General features: G+C 47.4%; 1 protein-coding gene across 2 annotated transcripts; it reads left to right on the forward strand.

Annotated features, from left to right (window-relative positions):
* Positions 1-7,496: 7,496 nt before the first annotated feature.
* On the forward strand, positions 7,497-17,509 carry Wdr13 (WD repeat domain 13). 2 transcript variants are annotated; one of them, XM_090327245.1, is made up of 10 exons: positions 7,497-7,640; positions 7,990-8,069; positions 8,634-8,874; positions 11,315-11,424; positions 11,545-11,675; positions 12,281-12,588; positions 13,274-13,454; positions 14,041-14,182; positions 16,477-16,595; positions 17,138-17,509. In XM_090327245.1, the coding sequence occupies exons 2-10, from the start codon at positions 8,029-8,031 to the stop codon at positions 17,320-17,322; spliced, it is 1,458 nt and encodes a 485-aa protein (XP_090183371.1). In that variant the 5' UTR covers positions 7,497-7,640; positions 7,990-8,028; the 3' UTR covers positions 17,323-17,509. The 2 variants fall into 2 exon arrangements, with proteins under 2 accessions (XP_090183371.1, XP_090183370.1); XM_090327244.1 differs by lacking the exon at positions 7,497-7,640 and having other exon boundaries at positions 7,742-8,069.
* Positions 17,510-17,740: the final 231 nt, after the last annotated feature.

The following is a 17,740-nucleotide window of genomic DNA, read 5'->3' on the forward strand; positions in this document are numbered from 1 at the left end:
CCAGAAAGCCCAAGGATAGTGCCCAGGCCTTAAATTCAAGCCCCAGAACAGGCAAAACATTTAATTAATTAATTAAAATAAAAAAGTAATCAGGGCAAAAAATGCTGGAGGCATAGATCAAGACTTAGAGTTCCTGTTTAGCAAGTTCAAAACTCTGAGTTTAAATCTTAGTACTCCCACCCAGCAAAATGGCTTGTAGGATTACAATGTCTTGTAATCCTAGCGACTCAGGAGGCTGAGATCTGAGGGTCAAGGTTCAAAGCCAGCTCGGGCACAAAAGGACTTGAGACTTGGCCGGGAGTTTGGCCTAGTGGTAGATTGCTTGCCTAGCATGCACGAAGACCCGGGTTCGATTCCTCGGTACTACATACTTAGAAAAAAACTGGAAGTGGTGCTGAGGCTCAAGTGGTAGAGCTCTAGCCTTGAGAAAGTCCAAGGACAGTGCTCGGGCCCTAAGCTCAAGCCCAGGACTGGCAAAAAAAAAAAGGACTTGAGACTTTTATCTCCAATTAACCTCTAGAAAATGGAAGTGGGGTTTGGCTCAAGGGTAGGGTAGTAGCCTAGAACTAAAGAGCTCAGGGACATCGCCCAAGCCAAGGGGTGGTAGCCTTGAGCTGAAGAGCTCAGAGACAGTGCCCAGGCCAAGTTCAAGCCTCATGACCCCCAAAAAATAAAATAAAATAAAAATCCTAGTACTCCCCTTCCATACCCCCTAAAAAAGAATCATTTCTCACTCTGGAATGTAATTCAGTGGTAGAGCATTTATCTAGCATGCACAAAACCATAGGCTCTAGGGTCCAGGAGTATGTGGTACAGTGCTTGCCTAACATGCATGAAGACCTGGGTTCAATTCCTCGGTACCACATATATAGAAAAGGCAGAATTGGTGCTGTGCTCAAGTGGTAGAGCACTAACACTGCCCAAGGACAGTGGTTGGGCCCTGAGTTCAGTCCCCAGGACTGGCAAAAACAAAAAAAAAAAGAAACAAAACAAAAAAACCATGGGCTCTATACTCAGTACCACAGAAAGAAGAAGGAGGAAAGAAAGAAGGAAAAGAAAAGTGACCCAGGAGAGACGGCTCACGTCTATAATCCTAGCTACTCAGGAGCCTGAGATGTGAGGATTATGGTTCAAAGCCAGCCTGGGCACTAAAGACCTAGAGACTCTTACCTCTAATTAACCACTAAAAGACTGGAAGTGGTGCTGAGGCTCAAAGGGGTAGAGCAGTAGCCTGGAGCTGAAGAGCTCGGGGACAGCGCTCAGTCCCAGAGTCCAAGCCCCACAACTGACAAAAAAGAAAAAGAAGAAAAGTGAAAGCTCAGGCCAGTAATGATGAAAGGGGCCTGTAATCATCACACTTAAGAGGCTAAGGAGTAGTTGCGTTTGAGGCCAGTATGAGCTATAGGTCAAAGCCTCTCCTCAAAACAAGGTAGCAGTGGGTCATTTCTGTAATCCCAGATACTAGAGAAGCTGAGATTGGAAATATTGATGACTGTGCCCTTCTCCACCAAACCTGTCATCCCAGTTATAGGATAGAGTGAAATTGTGAGACTTACTGCTCAAGGCAGAAAGGTCTATAAAATTGCACCTTGGAAAAACTTTGGGCATAATGGTATGCACTCATAATTCCACAGAAACATAATCTGGAGGTCCAGGTTGGCCCAAGCAAAACATGAGACTAACATAAAAAATAACTAGAGGGGGGCTTGGAGTTTGGCCTAGTGGTAGAGTGCTTTCCTAGCATGCACAAAGATGCGGGTTCAATTCCTTGGTACCACATACTTAGAAAAGGCCAGAAGTGGTGCTGAGACTCAAGTGGTAGAGCTCTAGCCTTGAGAAAAAGCCAAGGACAGTGCTCAGGCCCTGAGCTTAAGCCCAGGACTGGCAAAAAGAAAAAGAAAAAGGAAAAAAAAATAAAAATAACTAGAGGGGGGGCTGGGAGTTTGGCCTAGTGGTAGAGTGCTTGCCTAGCATGCACGAAGACCCAAGTTTGATTCCTCAGTACCACATACATAGAAAAAAGCTGGAAGTGGGCCGGGAGTTTGGCCTAGTGGTTAAAGTGCTTGCCTAGCATGCATGAAGACCCGGGTTCGAGTCCTCGGTACCACATACATAGACAAAAGCCAGAAGTGGTGCTGAGGCTCAAGTGGTAGAGCTCTTGGCTTGAGAAAGTCCAAGGACAGTGCTCAGGCCCTGAGCTCAAGCCCAGGACTGGCAAAAAAAAAAAAAAAGAAAAAAGCTGGAAGTGGTGCTGAGGCTCAAGTGGTAGAGCTCTAGCCTTGAGAAAGCCCAAGGACAGTGCTCAGGCCCTGAGCCTAAGCCCAGGACTGGCAAAAAAAAATTAACCAGAGGGAGGCTGGGAGCCATGGCTCATGCCTATAATCCTAGCTACTCTGGAGGTTGAGATCTAAGGATCAAGGTTCAAAGCCAGCCCAGGCACAAAAGGACCCAAGACTCTTTAAGGAAGTGGGGCTTGACTCAAGGGTAGAGTGGAAGCATTGGGCTGAAGAGCTCAGGGACAGTGCCCAGGCCGAGTTCAAGCCGCATGACCAAAAAATTAAAAATATAACCAGAGGGGCCAGGAGTTGGACCTAGTGGTAGAATGCTTGCCAGGCATGCATGAAGACCCAGGTTCAATTCCTCCGTATCTCATACATAGAAAAAGCTGGAAGTGGTGCTATAGCTCTAGTGGTAGAGCACTAGCCTTGTCTAGGCCCAGGACTGGCAAAAAGAAAAAAGGGGCCGGGAGGCAAGCCTAGTGGTAGAGTACTCGCCTTGCACGTGTGAAGCCCTGGGTTCAATACCTCAGTCCTCAATACCACATACATAGAAAAAGCTGGAAGTGATACTGTGGCTCATGGGTAGAGTGCTAGCCTTGAGAAAGTCCAAGGACAGTGCTCAGGCCCTGAGTTCAAGCCCCAGGACTGGCAAAAAAAAAACTGGCAATGGTGCTGTGGCTAAGTGGTAGCCTTGAGAAAGCTAGAGTGCTAAAGCCCCAGGACTGGCAAAAATTAATAAAGTAAAAACAAAAATAACCAGAGCAGGAAATGTGCTGGTGACTCACACCTGTAAATATAGCTTCTCAGAAGGCTGAGATCTAAAGATTGAGGTTCCAAGCCAATTAACCACCAAAAAGCCTGAAATGGAATTATGGCTCAAGTAGCACCCATGGTCTGAGTTCAAGGCCCAGGATGTCACAAAATAATAACAACCAGGTGCTAGTGACTCATGTCTATAATCCTAGTTAGTCGGAAGGCTGAGATCTGAGGATTACAGCTTGAAGACTGTCTGAGCAGGAGAGTCCACAAGACTCAGCTCCAATTAACCACCAAAGACCCAAAAGATGAGCTATGGCTCAAAGCAGTAAGGTGTCAGCCTTGTGCAAAATAGGTCAGAGATAGTTCTTAGAGCCTGTTCAAGCTCCAGGACCAGCACCCAACACAAAGACAGTGATAGGGTAAGGGATGGAGCTTAGAATGCAAGAGTAGAAGGGGCATTTTTAAGTACTTGTGGAAATATTGATCATTTGTGGTGAATAAAGAACCGGACAAAAGCTGGGCATGGTGGCTCACACCTGTAATCCTAGCTATTCATGAGGCTGAGATCTGAGGATAGCATTTCAAAGCCAGCTAGGGTAAAAAAGAAAGTGAGATTCTTATCTCCAATTAATCACTAAAAACTGGGAAATGGGGCTGTGGCACAATGGGTAGGACCATAGCCTTGAGCTGAAGAGCTCAGGGACAGTGCCCAGGCCCCGAGTTCAAGCCCTGTGACCAACCAAAAAAAAAAAAAGAATCCAGCATTGGCCATAAATAGGGGCTAGTTAATTAGAATGTTGCCTTTGTACTCCCACACCTTCAGATTTCCTCATCTGTATATGGGAATAGTAATAAGGCCAACAAGATTAAGGCCCACTATTAAGATTAAATATTTTAAGGCTGGGAACGTAGCCTAGTGGTAGAGTTGCTCGTCTAGCATGCACGAAGCCCTCGGTTCAATTCCTCAGTACTACATACTCAGGAAAAGCCAGAAGTGGTGCTGTGGCTCAAGGGGCAGAGGGCTAGCCTTGAGCCTTAAGTGTCCAAGAACAGTGTCCAAGTCCGGAGTTCAAACCCCAGGACTGGCAAAAAAAGATTAAATATTATAATACATGTAAGCATTTAGTTTAATACATATTTGTGGTTTAATTATGGTTGCCAGGTTTACACAGTGAAATGTAGTTTATTCTTTTTTTTGTCTGGTTGTGGGGCTTGAACTCTGGGCCTGGGCATTCTTCAGCTCAAGGCTATTGCTCTACCCTTGAGCCACAGGGCCACTTCCCATTTTCTAGTGGGTAATTAGAGATGAGTCTCACAGTCTTTTTTTTTTTTTTTTGCCAGTCCTGGGCTTTTAGCTCAGGGCCTGAGCACTGTCCTTGGACTTTCTCAAGGCTAGAGCTCTACCACTTGAGCCTCAGCACCACTTCCGGCTTTTTTCTATGTATGTGGTACCGAGGAATCGAACCCGGGTCTTCATGCATGCTAGGCAAGCACTTTAACCACTAGGCCAAACTCCCAGTCCCGAGTCTCACAGTCTTTAGTGCCCCGAATGGCTTTGAATGTGATCCTCAGATCTCAGCTTCCTGAGTAGCTAGTATTACAGGTATGAGCCATTGTGCTGGGCTATGTGGTTTATTCTTTAGCAGCTGTATCTAAAAGGGTATTTAGGGGCAGGGAGTTTGGCCTAGTGGTGAGTGCTTGCTTAGCATGCACGAAGACCAGGGTTCAATTCCTTGGTAGCACATACATAGTAAAAAGCCAGAAGTGGTGCTGTGGCTCAGGTGGTAGAGCACCAACCTTGAGGAAAGCCCAGGGACAGTGCTCACACCCTGTGTTCAAGCCCCAAGACTGGCAAAAATTAATTAAATTAAATAAATAAAGGGTATTTAACATGAAAACATACTGATCATTTGTTTTAGGGATAAGGAAGGTGTTAACTTGACTCACAGTGAACTTTTTCTTTCATCTTTTTTTTTTGGGGGGGGGTGCCTGTCTTAGGGCTTGAACTGTGGGTCTGGGCATTGTCCCTGAGCTCTTCAGTTCAAGGCTACTGCTCTAACACTTGAGCTACAGCACCACTTCTAGTTTTTTCATGGACTTTTGTGCCTGGGCTGGCTTTGAACCATGATCCTCAGATCTCAGCCTCCTGAATAGCTAGGAATACATGTATGAACCACCAGCGCCCCACCTTTTTTTTTTCTTTTGGCGGGGGATTTGAATTGACTTTCTTATTCTATAAATGTGAATTTTTACAAAACAATTTACAATTAATGGTGACATCGTTTTTTGTGTTGTGGGCTTCCACTTTACTAAAGAGTTTGAGCATGTGTGATCAAAGTGGGGGTAGGGGGAAGTGGGGGGCTTTCCCTTAACCACTGCTAATTTTGCTGCTGTCCTAGTTATTGATACAATGTTATTGATACTACTAAGTTACAGTCTTCTGTGTACAAGTCTGGTCTCTATGGGTCAGAACACAGAAAGGGACTTGGTGAGCTGAGTGAAGACACTGGAAGGACACAGGAGTCCTCCTCCTAAAAACAAACAACAACAACAAAGAAAAACAAGCTGGGTGCTGGTGACTCATGCCTGTAATCTTAGCTACTCAGGAGCTGGGATCTGAGGATCTCAGTTCAAAGCTAGCCAGGGAATGAAAGTCCCTGAGACTCTTATCTCCAATCAACCTCCAGAAAAGTGGAAGTGGCCTAGTAGCTCAAGTAGAGTGCTGCTAGCCTTGACCTGAAGAGCACAGGGACAGCGCCAAGGACCAATTAAAAAAAAGAAAGACAATAAAAAAATAACTAGTATTGGTGGCTGAAACTAATTGGTTCTGTGAAGCTCTCCTTTACCACAGAAAATTTATTTTAACTTATTTTTTAACAGTTAAAGAGTTACAGTAGTACTTTAACCTCCAGACAGATCCTTTAAAACAACTATTGCCTTGTAAATCCCTTTTCTCTAAACATCCCGTTGAAGGAATTAATATTTTTTTCCCTATACTGCTACCACTTGACATATACCTCTACTCTGGAGTTTTTGATGGTTAATTGGAAATAAGAGCCCAGGCTGGGTTAGAACAGAGATCCTCAGATCTTAGCCTCCTGAGTAACTAGGATTATAGGCATGAGCCACTCCACAGTGACATGTTTTTGTTAGAATACAGAAAAAGTGTTTTTTTTCTTTTTTTGTGAGCCATGGGTCTTGAACTCTGTGCCTGGATGCTGTCACTGAGCTCTTCAGCTCAAGGCTACAGCCCTACCCAGGAGCCTCAACTCAACTTCCCATTTTCTAGAGGTTAATTGGAGATAAGTGTCTTACATTCTTTAGTACCTAGGCTGGCTTTGAACCATGATTCTCAGATCTCAGCCTCCTGAGTAGCTGGGATTACAGGCATGAGCCAACATGCCTCACTTTAATATACATATATATATATATATTTTTAATATGTTTCGATTAAGAAGGCCCAAGAGTCTGGGACTGTTACTTAGTGATACAGTGCGTGAAGCCCTGGGTTGGATTCCTCTGTACTATATCAATAGAAAAAGCAGGAAGTGGTGCTGTGGCTCAAGTGGTAGAGTGCTAGCTTTGATCAAAAGAAACTCAAGGACAGTGCCCAGGCCCTGAGTTCAAGGCTAGGACTGGCAGGAAAAAAAATAAGGCTCAAAAACATTATCTAATTAAATGTATTTGTTATGAAACCATAAATTGGAGACAATTATGAGAATGTTTTCACATTCCTCAGTTGATATTAAAATACAGTTAGCTATTACAGTTTCATTTACAACCTAGTAAGCTGTGAAGCTAAAGCTGAAGTTTGAAGACAGTTGGGAGATAAAAGGATCATGAGTTCTTGGTCAGTCTAGGCTATGAGATGCAGCTTCCAGTTAAAAAAAAATCAGAGAACTTCCTTATGTCCAAACCTCAAAATTGGTTTTACCTAATATTATCTTCTGATCTTAGACAAGCCTTATACTCTCCGGAGGAATCCAAGTCCAAGCACTCCCAATCCACTGACACCTGCCCAAATCCCCCACCTTCTGCCAATTCAGGAATACACAGGCTAGCTTTTCTCAGAATGGTATTCAGAGGCCCATAAGTCACTCTAAGAGCAACTTTCTAAGGATCTTTGCCTGTATGATTATGTTTTTTTTCTAATATTCAAGTTTTGCTCAGCCAATTTTAAGCAGATAAGAAGAGACCTAAACCACTCTTTCACAAGGAAATCGGATTTCTGAATTCTAGTGAATGATTACAAGTCGTATTTCTGATTTCTAGTGGATGATTTTGCAGACTCACTCCACTCCCTATGATCTCAGTACATTATCCCTGTATAGACATACAGAAAGTGCCATGAGGGAGTGGGTAGAACTCAAGGGGTGGAGCCTCAGTCCTTGTGCCGGAAGCTACTGTCCCTTAGTGCGCCTGCGAGACTCCCACGCCCAGGGAAAGGTTCCTATCGATTTGTTCTGAGCTCGGCAGCTCTTTTTGGTAGCAGGCAGCCATCTTACCTGGAGCCTGAGAAAGGGAGAAGAGAGACAGAAGGAACGGGTGACACTGGTCTCGGGGCCGCCCTGGGGGCCTCAAGAGCCGGAGGCAGCCCCAGAGGTGGTCCTTGGTCCTAGACTAAGCTCTTGGACCCAGGAAGGGAAGGTGGAGGGCGGCTGTGGCAAGATGGGTGGGAAATGTCAAGCTAGAATTGCTGGGCGGAGGGACGGGAGTTGCCATGGTGACTGGGAAGGGGGCGGGGTTAAGTCTGAGTAGCTGCGGTGAGTCACTGGGGCGCTGCCCAGGAAAGCCAGGGCTGGGGTGATGACCATGGTGACAGTCTTATGGGGATTTCGAGACATCCCGGGTCTGGAGGGACTTGGTGTCAATAGCAACGGCCAATTGGCAGAAGGGGTGGAACTTGATGCCTTCTCTTGGATCGCTGACATTCCAAGCCCTTGTCCTGCAGGCTCCCACGGGCAGAAACGCCAGAGGAGGAGGCCGGGGAATGGCCGCTGTGTGGCAGCAAGTCTTAGCAGTAGACGCGAGGTGAGGTTTGGGAGGGAGGGGCGGTGGTCTGATCCCTTGGGAGCGGAACTTACTATGGTGCATGCGTAATGGCTATAAGTGAGGCTGGGCGGAGAGTTTGCCCTGTACAGCTGGGGGCTGTGGGCATGCCCGAGGCGAGGGTTAGCTTGCAAAGAAGGCAGTTTTCTGAGAGTTTTCAAGTACATACTGGGTAAATGGGGTTAAGTATCTGCATGCATACAGTTTGTTTGGAAGGGGGAAATGGATCACAATGTGACCTGTATCCCCACCCTGCCTTAACTCTTAGCATTGTGACATACTAGCTCCACTGCCACACCAGTGTTCTACCACCTTGCTAGACTCCTCTCACCTCCTCTTACTGATGACCCTGACTCAGTTGCTTGGGCAACCCTAACAGAGCTGCAGTGTACCTCATAATTGATCTGTATCACTATGCCTATTATTACTGTTAACCAACCCCATCACAATGACTATTGTCACTTAATCAGTCTGGCCACCCTGTCCCCAGCTGACTAAGTCCCTCTATCCTGTGCCCACTGCCCACCCTGCCTCCTGAACTCACAGGTACAACGCCTATCGCACACCGACGTTTCCTCAGTTTCGGACCCAGTATATCCGTCGGCGCAGCCAGTTGCTGCGGGAGAATGCCAAGGCTGGGCACCCCCCAGCATTGCGTCGGCAGTACTTGAGGCTGCGGGGCCAGCTGTTGAGCCAGCGGTACGGGCCTCTCTCCGAGCCGGGCAGTGCTCGAGCCTATAGCAACAGCATTATTCGCAGCAGCCGGACCACCCTCGACCGAATGGAGGTGAGTTTCTAACCACATTGCTTGCCTTTCTAGGTTACAGCAGACTTGTCAAGCACCTGCAGCAGTGTGTGAGGCCTTGTTCCAGCCTCTTAGGATCAGCAGAGTCTAGAGATAGTATACCAGCTAAGCCAATAAACATGTTAGACAATAAATGAGATAAGCACCATGACGAATATACAACAAAGTCACAAATTACCATGGTGTAGGGAAAAATGAGTTTGAGAGATAAAGGATTTAGTGTGGAGAATGAGGCTTGCCTAGCATGCATGAGGTTCTATCCCCAGCACCACACACACACACGCACACACACCACATATCCAACACATACACAAACTAGGCTTGGTGAAAAAGGTAAGTTATTTAATTTTATTTTATATTTGATTATCAGGGTGATGTACAGACAGGTTACAGTAACATTCTTCCAGGGCTAGGAGTTTGGCCTAGTGGTAGAGCGCTTACCTAGCATGCATGAAGCCTTGGGTTCAGTCCTCAGTACCACATATATAGAAAAAGCCAGAAGTGGGGCCGGGAGTTTGGCCTAGTGGTTAAAGTGCTTGCCTAGCATGCATGAAGACCCAGGTTCGATTCCTCGGTACCACATACATAGAAAAAAGCCGGAAGTGGTGCTGAGGCTCAAGTGGTAGAGCTCTAGCCTTGAGAAAAGTCCAAGGACAGTGCTCAGGCCCTGAGCTCAAGCCCAGGACTGACAAAAAAAAAAAAAAGAAAAAGCCAGAAGTGGTATTGTGGCTCAAGTGGTAGAGTGCTAGCCTTGAGCAAAAAGTGACCCAGGACAGTGCCCAGGCCATGAGTTCAGGCCCCAGGACTGGCAAAAAGAAAAAGGAAGGAAGGAAGGAAGCAAGCAAGCAAGCAAGCAAGCAAGCAAGGAGAGAGAGAAAAAGAAAACCGGAAGTGGTGTTGAGGCTCAAGATAGGGTGGTAGCCTTGAGCTGAAGAGCTCAGGGACAATCCCTGGGTCGAGAGTTCAAGTCCCATGACTGACAAAAAAAAGTTTCATATTTTCCTGCCTAGGCTAGTTATTTTTATTGTAATGTATAGAGGGTTTACAGTTATATTCTCCAGGTAGTAGGTGGATTACTTCTCACATATTGATACCCTTTCTCTTGTTTTTGTCCCCATTTCCCTCCCCCACCCTTCCCAATCATCTTGTTTTCCCCCCTTCCATTTCCTACACACACACACACACACACACACACACACACACAAAATATGCCAGGTAACAAAGTCAGATACTGTAACAATATGAGATTAACCAAAGGGCAACAAAAGAGAAGAGAAATAACATAGTACATTAAAAATAACAATCACACAGTATAAAACTCTTGTTTCCATATCCTGGAGATCCTTTCATTTAGCCTCATCCTATATCTGCCTGGGCTAGTTTTAAACTGTGATCCTCAGATCTTAGCCTCCTGTCTAACTAGGATTATAGGTGTGAGCCACTGATGCTTGGCTGGAAAGCTGTTTTGATGGAATGATCAGTGAAGATCCCTCAGGGAAGGTGACAATAAGACATGAATGAAGTGAGACTGAGACTAGAGAAAGAAAATGGGCACTGATGGCTTTCACACCCATAAGCCTAGCTACTAAGGAGGCTGAGATCTGAGTTTCTCAGTTCAAAGCCAGCCTGGACAGGAAAGTCTATAAGACTCTTATTTCCAGCTCAGGATAACATCCAGGCCCTGAGTGAAGCCCAGGACTGGTGTGCATGCACAAATACACACAGTATTCTCAGTGCAGGAAACTTGCATTGAGAATGAGAAGGTAGAAACAGGCACTAGTGGAAACTTCCTGCCACAATTTATGCTAATAGTATAGAATGCATATGGTTTAAAAATCATTTTTGTGATATTTTGAGGCTCAAGACCTTACTGGTTTCTTCTGATGTTCCTGGGGCTTGAGCTCTGGGCCTGGGCTACCTTTGCTCAAGTCTAGGACCCTTCCACTTGAGCCACAGCACCACAGCTTTTTCTGTGACTAATTGGAGATTAGAGTGTCATGGTCAAGGCTAGGACTGAGGCTTAGTGGTGGAGTGCTTTCCTAGAAGGCATGAAGCCCTGGGTTGGATTCTTTACTATCACATAAAGAGAAACAGGCAGAAGTGGCAATGCAGCTCAAGCGGTAGTATGTTAGCCTTGAGCAAAAGAAGCTCAGGGACAGTGCACAGGACCTGAGTTCAAGCCTCAAGACTGGCAAAAAAAAAAGTTTGGCAGGGAGTTTGGCCTGTGGTAGAGTGCTTGCCTAGCATGCATGAAGACCCTGGGTTGATTCCTTGGTAGTGCATACATAGAAAAAGCTGGAAGTGGTGCTGTGGCTCAAGTGGTAGAGCACGAGCCTTGAGAAAAGCCCAAGAATAGTGCTCAGGCCCTGAGTTCAGGCCAGGACTGGCAAAAAATGCACTAACCCTGATCCTCTGTTTATAGGACTTTGAAGAAGATCCTAGAGCCTTGGGGGCTCGAGGGCATCGCCGTTCTATTAGCCGTGGCTCCTACCAGTTGCAGGCACAGATGAACCGTGCAGTCTATGAGGACAGGTATACATCAGAGGCAGCCAAGGAATAGGGGCTCAGGAGGAGAAGAGGGGCTCTGGGACATAGCACACTAAATAACTGTACCTACCTCCTGTCACCTCCTTACTTTTTTGGGGAGCCTAGGCCTCCTGGCAGTGTTGTTCCCACATCAGTGGCAGAAGCAAGTCGGGCCATGGCTGGAGACACATCGCTGAGTGAGAACTATGCCTTTGCTGGCATGTACCATGTTTTTGACCAGCACGTGGATGAAGCAGGTGAGCCAGTATATGGGTAGTGGGTTCTGTCACCCAATGTTGGTCCAAACAACCACCCAAAGCATTCTTTTCCAGAATGCAAGGCCTTTGGCACCACGCCTCTGAAGGAGGACTTACCACCCAAAAGCCTTTGGCACACGCAGTAGCCCTCTGCAAAGTGATCTACAAATCTCTGTGCTTTGTCACTGGGAAGGGCCTCAGAAACTCAAGGGAGCCCTTTGCAGCAGGCTGCCTGGGTTCATGAGCCACTTGGAAGAGCTCAAAACCTATGCTGTTGTTAACTCCCTTACAGAGGGCCACCGTGGGCTGCACACTGTCAAAGGTTTTGTAAACTGTTGTGACCTTGGTGATGGTCAAGTGCTCACTCAGACAGTAGGAGCCTTATCAAATTGCAGAAGACTTTTGCAGTCAGCAAAGTACCTGCTGAGATTTAGAGAGCATTTTGGCAGAGGGCCTCCTGAGGTCACCACTACTTTTGTCAACCAAGGAAAAGCCCTTTTGCTGAGGCCACCATTCCTTGTACAGTGGGGTCCTAGCCCCCTGTATACACATCGGAGCCTTTTAGAGTGTGCTGACTTCCCACAAATGGCTCCTTGGCATTGCAGTCCCAAGGGTGCGCTTCGCCAATGACGACCGGCACCGCCTGGCCTGCTGCTCACTGGATGGCAGCATCTCCCTATGCCAGCTGGTGCCCGCCCCACCTACTGTGCTCCGAGTGTTGCGGGGCCACACCCGAGGTGTCTCCGACTTCGCCTGGTCCCTCTCCAATGACATCCTCGTGTCCACCTCTCTCGATGCAACCATGCGCATCTGGGCCTCCGAGGACGGCCGCTGCATCCGGGAGATCCCTGACCCCGATGGCGCCGAACTGCTGTCCTGCACCTTCCAGCCCGTCAACAACAACCTCACTGTGGTCAGGCTCCAGGGTGCCCGCGCACCAAGGGCGGGCATGCTGGGTCCAGAGGGCTGTCTGAGGGTATTAGAGGATTAGGTCTAAGACACCCAGTCTCATCCTAGAAGCCTTCCTGTGGCTAGGCTTGAAGGGAAACAGGCCAGAGAATGGGGAGAGTGCAGTTCTTAGTTGGGCTAGCCTTATTTATGGTAGCCTTTAGGGAGGGCCATCTCTGAGAAGGGGCCCTAGCCCTGGAAACACTGCTGATTCCATCAGTCCAGAATTCCAACTGTTTTCTACCTTTAGGGGCTGCTACTAGGGAGAAGGATGCTGAGGTTGAAAGTTTATCTTATCTGTCTACAGCATCCTCATAGTGATCAGAATGCAAGATATACTGGTCTGAAGGCCGGAGAAGGATACAGAAAGTCTGCCATGGCCTGGAGCAGTCAGAGCAGAAGGGAAAGCTGCAATGATACTTCAGGCCTGGAAGAACTCTGTGGCTTTCAGCGAGACCAAGGGGCAACATTATGGCTCTGAGACTCTGATCATCCCATGCGCAGCTGCATTCCTCTGGGTAGATTGAAAGGAGAGGCTAGCTAGAGAGCAAGAATTAATATGTATAGCTCTCCCTGCCCCACTCACTGCAGTCAGACTGGAGGAGGGACTGGTTGAGCTTGAGCCGATGATGGATACATTCAACCCACAGGTGGGGAATGCCAAACACAACATACATGTCATGAATATCTCCACGGGCAAGAAAGTAAAAGGTGGCTCCAGCAAGCTGACAGGTCGTGTCCTCGCCCTGTCATTTGATGCTCCTGGCCGGCTGCTCTGGGCAGGTGATGACCGTGGAAGTGTCTTCTCCTTCCTCTTCGATATGGCCACAGGTAGGTAGGCCACAGACTGGCATCATTCGGCTGCTATTCCTCAAATTCTCTCAAGATTCAGCCTTTGCTGGGTGCGTTGGCTCACACCTGTAATACTAGCTACTCAGGAGGCTGAGATCTGAGGATAGTGGTTCAAAGCCAGCCCGGGCACTAATGTCTCTGAGACTCTTTTTTGAGGGGGGGAAGAATCAGGGGGCTTGAACTCTTGGCCTGGCTGTTGTCCCTGAGCACTTCAGCTCAAGGTTACTGCCCTACCCTTGAGCCACAACCCCACTTCCCATTTTCTAGGGATTAATTGGAGATAAGAGTCTCAAGGCTTTGTAGTGCCAGGGCTGGCTTTGAACCATGATCCTCACATCATAGCCTCCTGAGTAGCTAGGATTACAGGTGTGAGCCACCACAGCTAAGTCTGTGTGACTCTTATCTCCAGTTACCTCTAGAAAACTAGAAGTGGGGCTGTAACTCAAGGGATAGAGCAGTAGCCTTGAGCTGAAGAGCTCAGGAACATCGCTCAGGCCCAGAGTTCAAGCCCCATGAACAACCAAAAAAGAAAAGATTCAGCCTTCATCCTCATCTTTGTCTGCAGGGAAATTAACAAAGGCCAAGCGGTTGGTGGTACATGAGGGCAGTCCAGTAACCAGCATCTCTGCTCGCTCCTGGGTCAGCCGTGAGGCCCGGGACCCCTCCCTTCTCATCAATGCTTGCCTCAGCAAACTGCTGCTCTACAGGTGGGTCCATCTCCCATCAAGAGGACCACCTAGGAAAAGAGGGCTGGCTTCTTCCATCAGACTGGGACAAGAGCTTTTTTCTTTTTTGCCAGTCCTGGGCTTGAGCTCAGGGCCTGAGCACTGTCCTTGGACTTTCTCAAAGCTAGAGCTCTATCACTTGAGCCTCAGCACCACTTCTGGCTTTTTTTTCTATGTATGTGGTACCAAGGAATCAAACCCAGGTCTTCATGCAAGCTAGGCAAGCACTCTACCACTAGGCCAAACTCCCAACCCCAAAAGCTTATTTCTTTCATCAGAATAATTTTACTGAAGGCCGGGTACTGGTAGTTCATGCCTGTAATCCTAGCTACTCAGGAGGCTGAGATCTGAGGATCGAGGTTCAAAGTCAGCCTGAGCATGAAAGTTCCTAAGACTCTTATCTCCAATTAACCACCAGAAAACTGGAAGTGGTGACGTGGCTCAAGTGGTAGAGAGCTAGCTTTGAGTTGAAGAGCTCAGGGACAGTGCCCAGGCCGATAGTTCAAGCCCCACGGCGTATAAAAAAAAATAATTTCACTGAGTGTCTGGGAGTGTGGCCTAATGGTAGAGTGTTCACCTAGCATGCTCAAAGTCCTGGGTTCTATTCCTCAGTACCAGAAAAAGCCTAAGGTGGTGCTGTGGCTCAAGTGGGAGGGCGCTAGCCTTGAACAAAACGTATCCAAGGACAGCCAAGCAGTAGCTCACACCAGTAACCTTAGCTACTCTGGAGGCTGAGATCTGAGAATCACGTTTCAGGGTTCAAAGCCAGCTCTGGCACTACAAAGCAGTGAGAATCTTATCTCCAGCTAATCTCTAGAAAAGGGGAAGTGGGGCTGTGGCTGAAGGGTAGGGTGGTGGCCTTAAACTAAAGAGCACAGGGACAGCACCTAGGCCCAGAGTTCAAGCCCCATGACCCCCCTAAAACCTAAGGACAGTGCCCAGGTCCTGAGTTCAAGCCCCAGGACTGGCAAAAAAAAAAATTACAACTTCAGGGCCTGCTCTAGGCTGGCAGTTTCAGCTCTATGCTGGGTCTAGGATAGTCACAATGAAAAGATTCCCAAATAACATCCAAAGCTGAGTACCAGCACAGGCAGAAAAGTTCATGAGACACTATCTCCAATTAACTACCAGAAAAAGGGAAGTGGTGCTGTGACTCAAAGAAAACAAACAAATAACATCAATCCTGGCCTAAAAACCACTGTCCAATAGGATGCTTTTTTTCTTTCTGATGACATTAGACTTTTGAACTTAAGGGCCTTACACTGATAGTCCAGCATTCTGCCAATTGAGTCACAAGTCAGCATTCTTTTTTTTTTGCCAGTCCTGGGCTTGAGCTCAGGGCCTGAGCACTGTCCTTGGACTTTCTCAAGGCTAGAGCTCTACCACTTGAACCTCAGCACCACTTCCAGCTTTTTTTCTATGTATGTGGTATTGAGGAATTGAACCTGGGTCTTTGTGCATGCTAGGCAAGCACTCTACCACTAGGCCAAACTCTCTGCCTCCACACTTAGCATTCTTAAAAACATTTTACTTTTTTTTTTTTACCAGTCCTGGGCTTGAGCTCAGGGCCTGAGCACTGTCCTTGGACTTTCTCAAGGCTAGAGCTCTATCACTTGAGCCTCAGCACCACTTCCGGCTTTTTTCTATGTATGTGGTACCGAGGAATCGAACCCGGGTCTTCATGCATGCTAGGCAAGCACTTTAACCACTAGGCCAAACTCCCGGCCCCAAAACATTTTATTTTTCTATGCAGGAATCTTACTCTCATTTCCTGTGTGAAGAGCCAGAAACATTTACACACACACACACACACACACACACACACACACACACACACACACTTCTCCCAACTTGGTCTTGTTTTACTAAGATAAGTCCTTGGTAAAACTTCAGAAAAAATTTATTTTTTTGGCCACTGGTGGCTCACACGTAATCCTAGCTACTCAATAGTTTGAGATCTGACAATCCTACTTCAAAGCCATCCCAAGCAGGAAACTCTGAGACTGTTCATTTAATCTAGCAAAAACACAAGAAGTAGAGGTATGGTTCAAGTAGTAGAGCACCAACCCAACCCTGAGCAAAAAATGGGCAACCTCATGCCCTGAGTTCAAGTCCCAATACCAGTATACCAAAACAAAAAATATAATAGAGAAAACTAGATTTTGTGAACCTTGGAAAGGACTCAGGTATAGGGTGGGGACACAGACTGGCCCATCACTGGTCACCTTCCTGGAGCTGGGGAAGAGCCTGACTCATTCTTTTCAACTTCTCCTCAGGGTGGTAGACAACGAGGGAACCCTGCAACTAAAGAGAAGCTTCCCCATTGAGCAGAACTCTCACCCTGTGCGTAGCATCTTCTGCCCCCTCATGTCCTTTCGCCAGGGAGCCTGTGTAGGTGAGTCCCAGAGGGACTGGGACCTGGGCATCTGGGGAAGGGACCAGATCAGCTGCCAATGTGGCTCAAGATATCACAATATCACATGATTTCCTGAGCCTCATGCTGAGATTTCCAGTTCCAATCATTTTATTTTTATTTTTTTGCCAGTCCTGGGCTTGAGCTCAGGGCCTGAGCACTGTCCTTGCACTTTCTCAAGGCCAGAGCTCTACCACTTGAACCACAGCACCACTTCTGGCTTTTTTCTATGTATGTGGTACTGAGGAATCAAACCTGGGTCTTCATGCATGCTAGGCAAGCACTCTACCACTAGGGCAAACTTTTGGTCCTTTTTTAGACCCAAAGCCCCAACTCCATTGGGAACATCAGAGTCTCCAACAGAGATCTAACACCCTACATGTAAGAGTCAGATGATCTCCCACTTGGGGATTGTCCCCTCGAACTTCAAGGCATGCTGGGACCTCACATTTCTCACACCTGAGCTGAGTTCACACCCAGAATGCCAGTAGCCTCCTGATTACCTTTTCCTCTTGCCCGGACAGTGACAGGCAGTGAGGACATGTGCGTGCACTTCTTTGATGTGGAGCGGGCGGCCAAGGCCGCAGTCAACAAGCTGCAAGGCCACAGTGCGCCTGTGCTCGACGTCAGCTTCAACTGTGATGAGAGTCTACTCGCCTCCAGTGACGCCAGTGGCATGGTCATCGTTTGGAGGCGGGAGCAAAAGTAGGGTCTTGTTAGCCCTGCCTTCCCTACTATCTTCAGCACTCTCACGTTTCCCCCTCCCTCCCCGTTCCCTCCTTGTGTTGTAAATAAAGCTGTCCTTGTGGTGAGCAGGCCAATTTCCAGGTCTGCCAGGAAATGGCCTCAAGGAAGCTCTGGGACCTATAATCAAATGGAGGCCCCATACTCATTCATGCAATCTCGCTTTCATTTAATTGGGTACCTCCTGTGTCACAGTGTTCCACTCAATCATGCATTCAGCACACAGTGAGCATCACCCATGGTATACCACGAACTGTTTTAGGAAGTTGGGGACATAGCTGTGACCTAAACTGACAGAAGTCCCTACCCTTGTGGGCTGGCACCCCACACAATAGGAAAAAAAAAGTCCTCAACTTAAGTTGATTCAACTTAACGCTTTTTTT

This window comes from Megascapheus bottae, chromosome X (assembly GCF_031878675.1).
Source record: "Megascapheus bottae isolate mThoBot1 chromosome X, mThoBot2.hap1, whole genome shotgun sequence".
NCBI classification, from domain to species: domain Eukaryota; kingdom Metazoa; phylum Chordata; class Mammalia; order Rodentia; family Geomyidae; genus Megascapheus; species Megascapheus bottae.